General features: G+C 42.8%; 1 protein-coding gene across 14 annotated transcripts in view; it reads right to left on the bottom strand.

Annotated features, from left to right (window-relative positions):
* LOC309690249 (uncharacterized protein) overlaps positions 1-14,669 on the bottom strand; it is a 109,712-nt gene that overhangs the window by 50,843 nt on the left and 44,200 nt on the right. For 11 of the 14 annotated variants that reach the window (XR_014271679.1, XM_082507188.1, XM_082507190.1 and 8 more), the window contains one exon: positions 13,796-13,875. Coding sequence is in view for 10 of the 14 variants with exons in the window: in XM_082507188.1 (XP_082363314.1) it covers positions 13,796-13,875 (80 nt within the window). In the remaining 4 variants the exon portion in view is untranslated. Of the gene's footprint in view, positions 1-8,269; positions 8,582-12,963; positions 13,686-13,795; positions 13,876-14,669 lie in introns of those variants that run through there. The other 3 variants (XR_014271681.1, XR_014271682.1, XR_014271680.1) reach the window with 2 other exon arrangements.

The following is a 14,669-nucleotide window of genomic DNA, read 5'->3' as shown; positions in this document are numbered from 1 at the left end:
GGAGCGCTGAGAAAACAGAGGGGGCTCGGGCGGGGGCGAGAGGGTGAGGTAGGTGGCGGTGGGGATGTTGGACAGACAGGAACAGCAGGGGTTAAAACCCCTGAACACGTAACTCTGTTCGCCACTCGGCACCTCTTAACTCAACATACAAGCATGGAGAGGCTCATTTGTTAGTTACGTACCACTCAGCATTACTTAGAGACAATTGTTGTTCGCGACGATCATGTGATGAGGATGTAGTATGTTTTTTTTTTTCCAAGAACCTCCCTGTTCTTTGATCTAACTGGGAGAAAAACACAGCAGTAAGAAAGTACCATCATAAAGAAGAGGATAAGTGGCTGTTTTTCCAACTTGTTAGCCTGTAAAGAGTCAAATAAAGTGGCTTTACCTATGGCAGGAGTTTGTTGGAGAGAACTAAACAGCTCTTTTGTCATAGCTTGTATTTATGTTTTTATTAGTTGCTCTGATTACTACAATGTACAGCAACTGCAACTGCAGCATTGAAAGGAAAGATGTTTGAAAAAACTTCAATATTTCTATTAATTTTGCATTTAATTCTCATTTCTGTAGGATATTAATTGCTATTTATTTAAAACGAAATGTCACCATTTTTAACATGACACCTTTTCTAAAGAAAAAAAAGAAAAAAAGAAAGACCACAAAAAAAGGAAAGAAAATGTCTAAACATTGCGTACTCTTAGTCATGTCAGACCAGGTAATTTTCACTGAGGGAGAAAATAGAGATATTTCCTCACACATTAGTCGAGGAGTTGACAGGCCATAGAATGTACTGCACTTGAGCACACTAATGGTCAGTGAGTAACCCTTTCCCTCCCCTGCACCACCTCCACTGCAGACACCAAAGGAGTAGAAGCCATTTATAGATCCTTCTTACTTCTGTCTTCCTAGCAACGTGTTCACCTGCACTTAAAAATGCTCAGGGATGTGAAAAAGACATCACTTCAAAAGCTGGTAGTTTCTCACAGAAAAGGGGGTAAACCCCTGAAATACAGCTTTAAATTGCAACAAGTTTTTATGAATAATTAAACAAGACCTGGGCTTTTTATCATTTTCACGAACTATGTCGACTGTTAGCGCTAATACAATCCGCCGAGCAAGTACAGTAGATTTGCCATGAGAGGAAAAACAAAGCTCTAGAGAAAATAAGTGATTCTAAACGGTGTTCTACTTTATGAAACTGTGATCCAATATTGCTTCGTACAAAGAGGGAATACATCTCCTGCCCTCCTCCTCCTCCCAGTTTTAGATGCCACAAAGGACTGTGCTCTGGAAGAGAAAGAGATTCACAATATAGCTTACAAGTTCCTCTGGGCACAATTATAACATATCTCTCTAGTTGCAAGTGGCTATGGTAAAAGGGACGGGGGGGACAACCTCTTGAGTGAAGCAATTTAGCTGTCATGACTGCATGGCAGGACCCAGATCTGTTTGGGAAGCTGGCTGATCCCCAGAGTAAGAAGATAATCGTGTCCAGCACAAAGAACCAATAAATCAATCTGGTTTCACAAGAATGTTTCACAAGTCTCTGTTTAGCTGTATTAACAACAACCATCAGTATGTGTCTTTTAAAGCAACGGCAAAGCATGTGACATCCAAAAGTAGCAATTCACATTAAATGAAGTGGCAGCAGCGCCATCTAATCTAACTACTTTGTCAAAATTTGACTGACAATGTGAAATTTATCGTGATTCCACAGAACTGTTGCTGCTGCTGGTTGAAAACGATCAAAGGCAGAGAAGGCAGGACTTTACTTCGACTAACACCATCACAGTTGCGCACACAAAAGACTTGTGCTGTATTCATTACACTTCTAATAAGCAGAGGTATCAGAGTCGACACGTGCTGGGATTGTTTATGACTCACCGGGAGGTACTGTAAAGCTAACAGGGACTGGCAGCACCTGTGCCCCCACGTTCCAGCTGCCAGCGCTGAGCTGCGGGGCCCATGAAAGGCGCATTAGCTGGGGCTGTGACTGGAGCTCGACTAGCTTGGTCATGCTGGGGAAATGTCAGCTGCAAAACCAGCCAGGTCCACTGAGCCCTGAGCCTGGCTCTGGCGCCCAGCATGACTCTGACATGATCATGGACTGTGGTTGTGACACATGTAAGCAATGACTCCACAGACTCCAAGATTTCTAATTATTAAACTATCAATATTGAACAAAAAACTATGTATTGTTAGTATATATGGTCCAAATGTTGATGAACCCTCATTCTTCCACGGTTTTTTTAGTGCACTCTCTGAACACCTTGATTGCACACTCATTCTTGGCGGTGACCTCAACCTTGGACTAAATGAAGAAATGGATAGGCTCAACACAACAGGAACTCAGCGTAATTGGCAGTCCACAAATATAATCAAACAGTATATGAACGACTTTGGTCTTTGCGATGCATGGCGCTCTCTTCACCCCAACAGTAAGGAATATACTTTTTTCTCGCATGTTCATCACTCTTACTCTCGTCTGGATTATTTTTTGGTCAGCAGCTCACTGCTGTGTGACATTTCAGACACTGAGATTCATCCTATAGCTGTCAGCGATCATGCTCCTGTATCTTTAACACTAATGCACAAGAATAATACTACGCCAAGTAAAAACTGGAGATTTAATATATCACTACTTAAAGATGAAGACTTTATTAAATACTTTAAAAAGGAATGGACTTCATATTTAGACTTTAATGACACTCCCGGAATATCTGCTTCTGTTCTATGGGAAGCAGGGAAAGCTGTGATGAGAGGTAAAATAATTTCTTTCTCATCACACAAAAAGAAAGAAGAAAACAAAAATATTCAGGAATTAGAAAAAAACATCAAATCACTAGAAGAAGCCTACGCGTGCGACCAAGATCAGGAAACATTGAACAAAATATGCAAAACAAAACTAGAATTAAATGAAATTATTAATAAAAAAACACAATTCCTTATACAAAGACTTCGCTTGCAGAATTTTGAACACAGTAACAAATCAGGTCGATTTCTAGCTAACCAGCTAAAAATAAATAAAGAAAAAACAACTATATGTGCTGCTAAAGATTTATCGGGGAACACAATATATGATCCTGGAAGAATAAACAACATTTTTAGGGATTTCTATGAAACTTTATACTCACCACAAATAAACCCATCTAAAAATGAAATTGATCTGTTTCTTGACAACGTAACTCTTCCAAAATTACTAGACAGTCAAGCAATGGAATTGGATTCGCCACTGACGCCAAGTGAACTCCAGGAAGCCCTGATAAGTATGCCCAATAATAAGGCTCCAGGTCCAGACGGCTTCCCTGCAGAATTCTACAAAGAATTCTGGACAATTTTGGCACCAGTATTCCACAGCATGTTGCAGGAAATCGAGGAAAAGGGCAGACTACCACCAAATATGAATTCTGCCAACATTAGTCTCCTGCTAAAACCAGGCAAAGACCCTTTATTTCCCTCAAGCTATCGTCCAATTTCTCTTTTAAATGTAGACCTTAAAATAATCTGCAAAGCTCTCTCAAAGAGATTAGAGAAAATGACCCCCCTCTTAATTCATCCTGACCAAACTGGTTTCATAAAAGGTCGGCACTCCTCAACAAACACTCGTAGATTACTTAATTTAATAGACTACTCATACGATAAAAACATCGAAGCCATAATATTATCTCTAGATGCAGAAAAAGCATTTGACAGAGTTAATTGGAAATTTTTATTCGCAACTTTACACAAATTTGGTTTTGGAAACTCTTTCATAAACTGGATAAGAATATTATACAATTCCCCAACGGCTCGTATCAGAACAAATGACCAGACATCCTCCAGCTTCTGTCTCCTGAGGGGCACCAGACAGGGATGCCCACTCTCCCCCTCACTTTTTGCAATTTTTATCGAACCTCTAGCAGCAGCATTTAGACAGGCTACAACAATTAAGGGCATAAAATGTAAGAACATAGAACATAAAATCAGTCTCTATGCGGATGATGTGTTGCTTTTTCTGCAAAACACACAAACCAACCTCTCTGAGGTAATTACTTTAATAAACTGGTTTTCAAGAGTTTCAGATTATTCAATTAACTGGCCAAAATCTACAGTTCTCCCCATTAACTGCTCCTTCCATAATTCTTCCTCTGCCCCACTGCAATCCGGAAATATTAAATATTTAGGTATTAATGTCTCTCCTAAGCTTTCAGACTTAACTAAACTAAACCACATCCCACTTCTAAAGAAAGTAGAAGGCGATCTGACTAGATGGAAATCTTTACCCATATCACTCATGGGAAGGGTCGCCACTATAAAAATGATGATCTTGCCAAAAATAAATTACTTATTTTTGATGATCCCTAACAAACCATCACAAGATTGGTTCAGATCTCTGGATTCATATATTTCCAAATTCCTTTGGAAAGATAAACCCCCGCGTATTAGCTTAAAAACGCTACAAAGAACCAAGGATAGAGGAGGATTAGATCTGCCTAATTTTCACCAATACTTCTTAGCCAACAGGCTTCAGTTCATCTCAGAATGGTTAAAACATACCTTCTTAGTTGAGCCCTGGCTAGATGTTGAACAGGCACTATGCAAGGATCTAGAGATTTCAGACCTACCATTTATTAGCTCAAACATCAAAAGACATGAATGCTTTAAAAGTATCAACATCAGCTTTTCTCTAACAGCATGGTGGGAGTTTCTAAAAATAACGGAGTCTTCATTAATCCCATGCAAACGTACACCTATCTGGAATAACCCTGACATATTACAAAACAATAATATGATTAATTTCCCAGAATGGAGTTGTAAAGGAATTAAATACTTAGAACATATATTAGAGGGAACAGAATTTATTCCATTTGACAGACTAGTTGAACAATATGGGATCAACAAGACAAGGTTTTTAGAATATCAACAAATTAAATCCATAGTAAAAAAGAAATTTAACCTCAGTCAAGTTGAATTACAAACACCACTAAGTGCGGCACATTTTCTTACTCTTAAATCCCCCAAATTATTATCTAAAATATACAGAACACTTTCTAAATTAGATGAATCAATATCCCTTCCTACTGCAAAGTGGGAAGCAGATTTATCAGTCAACCTAGACCAAAACTTCTGGTCTCAGATTTGCTTAAAAACTTTTAAATTAATTAAAAATCCCAGTCTGCAATTAATACAATACAAAATACTTCATAGAGTGCACTATACAGGTCATCGGATGTTTAAGATGGGCTTTACATCTTCCAACAACTGCTCACACTGTCAAGGCAATACACCAGACAATTACATCCACGCTCTTTGGTTCTGTCCACCAGTGCAAAAGTTTTGGCGCGAGATATGTGAAGACTTATCAAAATGTCTGAAATGTAACATTCCAACTTCCCCCTTAGTGTGTTTGTTGGGCAGCTTAGATAATGTCACTTCAGAAAAGAATATAGCCCATATGATCTTCACTGCCCTATGCATAGCCAAGAAAACAGTCCTCATGAACTGGAAAAATAAAAATAATCTTAATTCTAACCAATATAGAAATTATCTATTAGATTACATTAGTCTTGACACAGCCTCTGCCACCACATCAGATCAATTGCTCTGGGCCCCTTTTATCAGCTCCATCACCTAGTGGGGGTGGGGGGTCATAGTTTGGTCCCGCCTTCACTGTTGTGATTGGTGAGGGGGTAGGGACAGGCTTAGGGCGTCGGGGGGTTCCCCGGAGGCATCTTCCTTGGGGGGCTCAACCCGGGGTAGCGGTCACGTCCGGTTGAGGGCTCTGTTGGCTCTCAGGTGACTGTTTCCTCGCGGCTGCGTGCAGCGGGGCTAGGGGAGGGTCTGTGCTGACGGACGTGGGTTACTGACCTGGCAACCTGGCTGCCCCTGGGTGGGTCCGGGATGGGCGTGAGGTTCTGGGGGTGCTCCGTCTCTGGGCGGGGGCCCGGGCCGGGCCTCGGGGGCTCGGGTCCTGGTTGGTGTGTTGCCGGGGTTGTGGGCGGGTGGGTGCATGGGGGCCCGGCCCTGGAGCAGGGTGCCGCCGGTGCATCGAGCCGCCTGGGGGGCTCTTCAACTGGTGGGGGGGATGGTCACATCTGGCAGGAGCTTTCTTCTCTCAGGAACTCTCTGCAGGAGGGGGAGATACAGGAGAGGTGGAGGAAGATCTCAGCCTGGGCGTTTACCGTCTTATGTAGTCTGGAAGATGTGTGGTTGGTGGGGTGGGTGCAGTTTTCTCTGTGGTGGGGTTGGGTGGACTGTCCAGGGCTCTGTGGAGCCGGGGGGCGCTACTGCACTGGGCCCCGGTCTGATGGGCCTGGGCCCCCCTTCCCTGGCGGGTCGCGGAGGGTGGGAGTGCCTACTGGGGTCAGCGGGGGAGCTGGCCCCAGGGAGGGGTTACCTGCCCCTCCCTTCCTTCCCTCCCCATCTCCAGCTGCCTCCCTCTTCCCGCTCCTCCACAACCACCCACACATGCAGGGCCTTGGAGTGGGGGTATGTCACCAGGGTGCAGAGGAGGCTACCCCCCCCCCTGTCCCCTTCTGGCTGCCTCTGCCTCAATTTTATCCCACAACTTAGACATTCACATTATTCACACTCTCATTACACATACATATAGGATCTTGGGGGTGGGCACAATCACGGAGTCCAAATCACCATCAGGGTGTATACCTCACCCCTGACGTCGTTGCCCACCTCTCAATTTTAAATACACTTAGTCATTGAGGGCTAGCAGGAGGGACCATGCGCTTACCTGCTGCTCCTTGGCAGGTAGCTCCATGCCCTCCTGGGTTTTAATTGCACCTTAGAACACATATGCATCAACACTACAATGAGCGGGTGGAGGGAGGTTTGGAGTCTTCTCCCACCCCCATTCTCTGCGGCCTGCTGGAGCGGGGGGGCTAGTAGGAGGAGTTGGCCGTCCGACTGCGGTCTGGGGTGTGGGGCCTCCCTGCTACTGCGGAGTCGGGGTGGTCTGCCTCTCCCCACCGCAGGGAAAAGGGTAACACCACCTGGGTCTGGGTGCAAATCCCCCCTCCAGGGGCAAGGGTACCTAGACCCGGTTTGTAGAGTACGCTTGGGGAGTGTGATTGTGTGTACAGCGTCTCTTTATGTCTGTCTCCACGTTGGTTGAGTGTGGAGTGAGTGCATATGAGAGCATGAGGGTGGGAATGGATGTTTGTGTCTGTGTGTGCCTGTATGTCTGTGTCTATATGTCAGGTTGGGTATCAGACGCCACCTCTCTGGGGACACCTCAGGCCCTCCAAGGTTTGGAGGCCTATCTCCACCCACCACCACTTCCCCTGCCGGTGGCGGACTCCCTCAGGTGTCGGTGTGTTGGTGGTTCTTTGTGTCTGGGGGTGGGCGTCCGGGTACACACCGGCTCACTCCTTGGCGGCCGCTTGTCGGGGCCTGGGGCCTGGGGCTCGCTCGGGCCCCTTTGGAGGTGGGGTGCCCCCGGCCTCTCGGCCTAGGGCTCGGTCACTCAGGCGCAGCTGGGGGCCGGCGGAGCTCACGGGCGCGTCACTGCAACCCCCCCTGGCTTCTGCTCCGCGGCTGCTGAGTGAGCCCTCATCTGGGACTCTCCTCAGCTCTTACTGGAACAGTGGCGCGGCTGCCCCTCTGTTGGTCTTCCATGGTCTCTTGTGTTCTGGGGGCCTCTGGATGTCTGGAGTTTTGATCTCCTCCATACCCGCTTCACACCCTGGAGGACGGGGCTGTGGCCCCCCCACACTCCCTAGCAGATCATTACATGGAGAAACCTTTGGAATGCAAGCATGCTGATCCACACAGGTATGCACACATGGGTATTCACAGACGCGGACTAAAGCTTTCTTGGCTGCTGCCTCAAAGCACACTGTGCGCTGTCTATCTTGCGTGCTGCACAATATCGTTTATTACTTAGTAAATACTGATATCTATGACTAGCTAGTTTATTGTGATGGTGCTTTGTTTTCTCTATTATTATGTTGCTCTTTGTTGTTTGCTGTCTCCTCTGTTTGTTTGTTTGTTTGTTTGTTTTTTCTCCATACAGGTGACCCAGGAGTTTTTTTTTTTTTTTTTGTCTCTCTTCCCCCCCTTCTCACCGTCTCTTCTCCCCTTGGGTTTTCTTTCTTTCTCTCCCCCTCTCTCTCTCATTCATTCCCCCTGTCCTATTTATTAAAAAAAAAAAAAAAAAAAAAAAAAAAAAATGACAAAGGATGAACTGAAGCTCTGCCATCACGTAATGTCGCATACTGCTGTTTCTGATGTCATTTAAAAAAAAAAAAAAAAAAAAAAAAAAAAAAAGCTGGTAGTTTCTCACAGAAAAGGGGGTAAACCCCTGAAATACAGCTTTAAATTGCAACAAGTTTTTATGAATAATTAAACAAGACCTGGGCTTTTTATCATTTTCACGAACTATGTCGACTGTTAGCGCTAATACAATCCGCCGAGCAAGTACAGTAGATTTGCCATGAGAGGAAAAACAAAGCTCTAGAGAAAATAAGTGATTCTAAACGGTGTTCTACTTTATGAAACTGTGATCCAATATTGCTTCGTACAAAGAGGGAATACATCTCCTGCCCTCCTCCTCCTCCCAGTTTTAGATGCCACAAAGGACTGTGCTCTGGAAGAGAAAGAGATTCACAATATAGCTTACAAGTTCCTCTGGGCACAATTATAACATATCTCTCTAGTTGCAAGTGGCTATGGTAAAAGGGACGGGGGGGACAACCTCTTGAGTGAAGCAATTTAGCTGTCATGACTGCATGGCAGGACCCAGATCTGTTTGGGAAGCTGGCTGATCCCCAGAGTAAGAAGATAATCGTGTCCAGCACAAAGAACCAATAAATCAATCTGGTTTCACAAGAATGTTTCACAAGTCTCTGTTTAGCTGTATTAACAACAACCATCAGTATGTGTCTTTTAAAGCAACGGCAAAGCATGTGACATCCAAAAGTAGCAATTCACATTAAATGAAGTGGCAGCAGCGCCATCTAATCTAACTACTTTGTCAAAATTTGACTGACAATGTGAAATTTATCGTGATTCCACAGAACTGTTGCTGCTGCTGGTTGAAAACGATCAAAGGCAGAGAAGGCAGGACTTTACTTCGACTAACACCATCACAGTTGCGCACACAAAAGACTTGTGCTGTATTCATTACACTTCTAATAAGCAGAGGTATCAGAGTCGACACGTGCTGGGATTGTTTATGACTCACCGGGAGGTACTGTAAAGCTAACAGGGACTGGCAGCACCTGTGCCCCCACGTTCCAGCTGCCAGCGCTGAGCTGCGGGGCCCATGAAAGGCGCATTAGCTGGGGCTGTGACTGGAGCTCGACTAGCTTGGTCATGCTGGGGAAATGTCAGCTGCAAAACCAGCCAGGTCCACTGAGCCCTGAGCCTGGCTCTGGCGCCCAGCATGACTCTGACATGATCATGGACTGTGGTTGTGACACATGTAAGCAATGACTCCACACAGCTATCTGATCAGCATTACGCCGCTGTCAGAAGGCTCTGACTACAAGAGCGTGATGAGAGCTGTGATAGGGCTCCCTCTCTCAAATGGGTCAGGGATAGAGGTGGCCAGTCCGCCTCCCTGAAAGCACTCAGCTTAGTACTATACACTATCTTCACAGCAACAACAGCAAAGGATGCCTTAAAAAAAGACTCCAAATCTAGGAAAGAACACATTTTCATATTGTCATTAATTAAATCTGTATATTTATTTGTCACTTTATGTATTTATTTTTAATGAACACACAAGTAGGGTTTAAAATACATCAGGTGCAAAACAAGCATTGTTTGTCATAAGCCTGCGTGTGCATCAGCAATCAATCATTGCCATCACAACTGCCACAGTCTGCTGTCAGGGCCTATTACTACTGAATTCATTTCCCTCAATTAATTCAAAATCTAACCCCTTGGCAGCCACCAATGTATGTTTTTTATATCCATCCACCCACCTATTTGTCACAATGGAGTCAGTGACAGTACAGTAATGTATTCATTATAAAATGAGGAACAATAGTCCACACATATCATTAATTAACTCTGAATTAGGAAAAAAAAATACAGCTACGGTACTTCTGCGGATACCGTAGTGACCACGCCAATAAACATTTAAGCAGCATCCAGAATCAATTTGTTTTCCCTTTCTCATAAGGGGAATGACATCCTTAATCAAAATCGCACATCTGGATTTGAGGGAAGAGTTGCAGCCGCATTAAGGCTAACTCTGTTTGCTGACCCTGCCCATCTTTGATTTGGCTATTTTTACAATAAGCCTATAAAGCCAGCGCTCACACATGCGATCCCATCAGCCAAATATGAAAAGACAAAGAAATGTCATCCGAGTGCCGTACTGTCTGATCATCTGCCTTATCTAGCCTCCCACACACATACACGAACATAAACAACAAAATAAAAAGAACACATAATTAATCAACAGCACAAAGCATAACTATCCTTATCACTGAGGCTACTGTATCCTATTAAACAACAGTTTTGTCTTGAGAAGGACAAGGAGACTTTCATGCCTAAAATGTAGTGTTTAAATGAATTAAGTGTGAACATGATTTAACTTCGGGATATCATTTGAAAGTATAATTGCCCATAGGGATTAAAATGAACTCGGTGGGCTGGAGCGTCACCCCACTGAGCTCCCCATGTTGGGAAATGTCCAGTTTTAAAGATTAATTTGCATCTTTGAGGAGAAAGTCTTAATCTCAATCTTAAGGCACGTTAAAAGGAAAAAAAAAACGGGAAAGAAAAAAGAACTTGCTCGCAATCAGATGCCACTTGACTAAACCATGCACCATGGAGAATCCACCATTACATGTTTCCTGTGCACGATTCCAATCGCTTTAGTGGCTGTGCAGGGAGCATTTCACTGTGCATATTAATTACACAGGGGCTTTGTCATGTGAGGGTCACAGCAGCCATGCTTGCTAAGCTGGGTCATTTGAACCGGGGCTGCAGCTTTGTGAGCCTGCTGTGCACATCACGGCCTTAGTCAGAAGGCAAGGGGCTGCAGAGACAGGTTGGTGGTGTGATTACAAGTTCAGTAATAAATACCAATTTCTCACTGGCTCCTGCAGAATTCATGCGTCTAATCGGCTCACAATAGGATTAAAAATATGCCTATTAGACTGTGTTTATTACAGATTAGAAAGTTAGAAAAGCCTATCATTTTTAAATTTTCTGAAATAAATTAAACACATAGTAATTTCCTACCAGCGAGGGAACAAGAGTCAGTGAAAACACAGTTTAGAAAACCTGCACCATAGGTTTGGTTTTACACCTGTACCCTCTTCCTTAGCAAATAGATCACTTTCTTGTGTAAACTAATCAGTTTAATTTGTTTCCCCGTATAGTGCCTTTGCCACAAGTGCTGCCTGACATAAGCTCATGTGACATTTGTGGGGAGGGACGTGCAGGAGTCGTTGCTGGTTAGGCATACAGCAATGACTCAGCTTAGCTGATGGGTGGGACATTTTTCACATCTCTCAAAGGTAAAACCCCCTCACACCAAAGAGCTCTAAATAGCTCTTAACAACTCTCGGACCATAAAAAATGAGATTCTCCTCCTTTTTACTTCAAGGGGCATGCTTTTTTTTTTAAAGCAGAACCTTATGTTTTGCACATTGTTTTGATACATGCGTGTCTCATGCAGGGACCACAGACAATATTTTTTTAATCTACAAACATAGTTCACATTATTTGTAGCACATTAACACAATTATTCTTTAAGCGCATGAGAATGACATATTTGACAAATATTAACACAAACAGTAATAACGATTCTGTTGTGAATCCCTCTCTCTCTGCCTCTCTCGTGGCTAAATTCAATTTTGCAGTCCCTGGGTATTGAAATTTTACCATAAATAACAATAAGTGTGGGCTCACAATATACCGCAAAAAAATTCTATTTTCTGTGATATTTGCATCAGAAGACACACCTGCAGCAACTCTGTGTCCTTGAAATAATTACACTTGTTCTGTTATGGAGGTCATAATTCATTCTCATTGTCCTAAGGTATCCTGTGTGGAAAAAAATGCACAATGCGCTCATGCAAATGTCCAAAAAACATATATTGTGCAATAGGAAGCATGAATTAGGCCCTACTCAGTATGTGAAGTGATATCCAAATCCTGCGATGTGTCCTTTTGAGGCACACCTAACAAGTTTTCCCATTTCTGATTAGCTCAGCAGAAACTGTGATAGTTTACCTTGATAAATTAGAGGAGGCAAGATTTAATGAATGGAACATGGGGGTCACCTTTGTTTCTTGGGGTGATACAATAAGAAAAAAAACAAACAGATTTTTCTTACTGCCACATGCCTCTCCTTAATAATCAGATTTCTCATCCTCCTCGTAATAGAGGGTGCACAGAATCTCATTACCTTCTCTAGCTGAGGGGAGAGAGGCAACACTTCTTCTTTGACTTCCTCTGTAAACTGGGGAGGGGAAGGGGAGGACAAAGGTGGCGGCAGAGAAAGCACGGGACACATAAAGTTCTGCTTATTTGCACATACATCGACATCCCCTTACAGATATGTAAATGACAAAACCCAAATGCTAAAGTCTGCACCATTAGTTTTCCACTTCATAATCTCCACATGGGGCCGTTAGAGGGATAATGTACCATACAATACATGGTTTACTTTTAATTAATAGGGAAAATGCATTTTGGAATGTATATTAAATCTAGATTAATGTTAAAAAAAAAAAACCACCCAGCTCTTTGCAAACATACAGCTCCTCTCCTTTGTTCGAAAAGAGAAAACATTCAGTAGTGCAGTGGATGAGAAAGATGTATTTTTTGCAAAATAAAGGTATAGAATGGTAGTTTTGCAAAGAAAAGTCATGCACTAACTATGAAGTTTTATACACTGGTTACATCGCTCCTGAAAAAATTCACAGATTAAATAACTGAAATAGTGATACTGTCAGCAGTTTGGATAAATGAAGTTATTTAACACTAAAAAAAACTACTTAGAAGGTAAAGCTCTCCTTACAGTCACTGGGCTAATATGTTAAAAGGTAATTGGTAATGATTACAGTGTTCAAAATCCTAATAGTTTAGTATGTCAGCATGTTATGGCATTTCATGACTGTTGAGACACTTCATGTAAAACCCAAAATGAACCTGGCTGCACTAAATAGTCTGGATACCACTTTATCTTCCTGGGTACCATGCATGTCTTTAAAATAATTCAGAGCAATCTATCCAACAGCTATTGAGACTGTTGGGTCACCTTATTGTAAACTTAAAATATAAAAATATACAAGGAATTACAACCAGCTAAACACAGTACTCCAACAGTATCCCCATGCCACAGTACACCCTATTGCAATTTGTTGCCTATATCATGTTTTAAATGAAAGCAATCTAAAAACAGCAATGTCCACAGAGCACTTCCACACTAAACTCCTGCAGAAAAATGTCCAGCAGTGTTACAGGTTTGGTACATCAGCCATTTTTGAGGTTTCGGGAAAAATCTTTTTGATCTCCCTTGATCATTCTTTCATCAGTCTTCCATCTGACAGACCACAGAGCAAGAGCCAAAAGGACAGCTCCACAACCACTCAAAGTGGCAAAGTACAGCATGACCCTCCGCACACTCTGTACTCTCCAAATGCCAGACTTTATTGCCAGGTTGAGTCCTGGTTACACCAATCAGCACTTCATAAGTCTCTTCTTCCTTTGTCATAAATCCATCTCTGCAACATCACAAACGTCCTTGATCAATACGCTGCTTGATTTTTTTTTTCTTTTAAAATACAAGCATGCCAGCCAGTCTTTACAACCGAATGGATCTTTGTTTATTTACCTGTCAAAAACTGTGATTCATGTTCAGCTACACAAGATGGGAGGTGAAGGGTCATCAAGGCAAATGGAGCACAGCGCCATCTGTTGGAAGAAGAAAAAAAAGACTTGGAAATTGAAATATTTTTGGATCACTTCATGACATAAAATGATGTGTGCCTGATAATAAATTCCAAATGTAATGTTAATGTTCTTTTCTGTTTTTTTACCCACTCCAGTGTTCCGTATATGGAGAGAAGTGGGGCCTGCTCAAGAAGAGCCTAAGTAGGATTATCAGACATAAAAGTAGCAGAAGCCTTTACACAACTTGGCTTGGCACAGCAACCCCAAAAAGCATGCAAACAGGGGCATCACATCAAGTAGAGGAGAAAAATTGAAAAAGTAAACTGTACTTTGTAATAAAGAGCATGCAATGTGTAATATTCTGGTCTTGCATCTGCCTACAGTAGTTGTCGGCCAAACATTTTCTGCCACCCAAAGCACTACTGAGGAGGTGACAAAGCATTTAGCAGCTTATCTACAGTAAGTGACACATTTATCTTCAGTTTGCATTAAGCATCACAATTAATGCATGTTAATTCTTAATTATGCTAATTTCATTTGAAACGGGCTGTGAGGTTCTAACAGGGTGGCTGGGCGAGAGAGGATCCTTTTGGCAGCATGGGGTTGTTGTTTTCTCTGGTAGTGCTCCTAGCACATTCACATGTCCTCTGGTGTTAGGGACCCTTAATGAGGATGGAAGTTCAAAACATGACAAGCTCTCAGCTCATAAAAATAATTGGGCTGTTTTTTATCTGTCAAAAAAAATCAGAAAACAATTGAATATATTTGCATGCACCCCTAAGAGAATGTAAAAAAAACCCAAAACAACACTTTTA

This window comes from Aulonocara stuartgranti (assembly GCF_965226115.1).
Source record: "Aulonocara stuartgranti genome assembly, chromosome: 16".
In the NCBI taxonomy this organism is placed as follows: domain Eukaryota; kingdom Metazoa; phylum Chordata; class Actinopteri; order Cichliformes; family Cichlidae; genus Aulonocara; species Aulonocara stuartgranti.
Note: the sequence above shows the minus strand (reverse complement) of the source record. Positions and strands in the feature narration are given on the sequence as shown.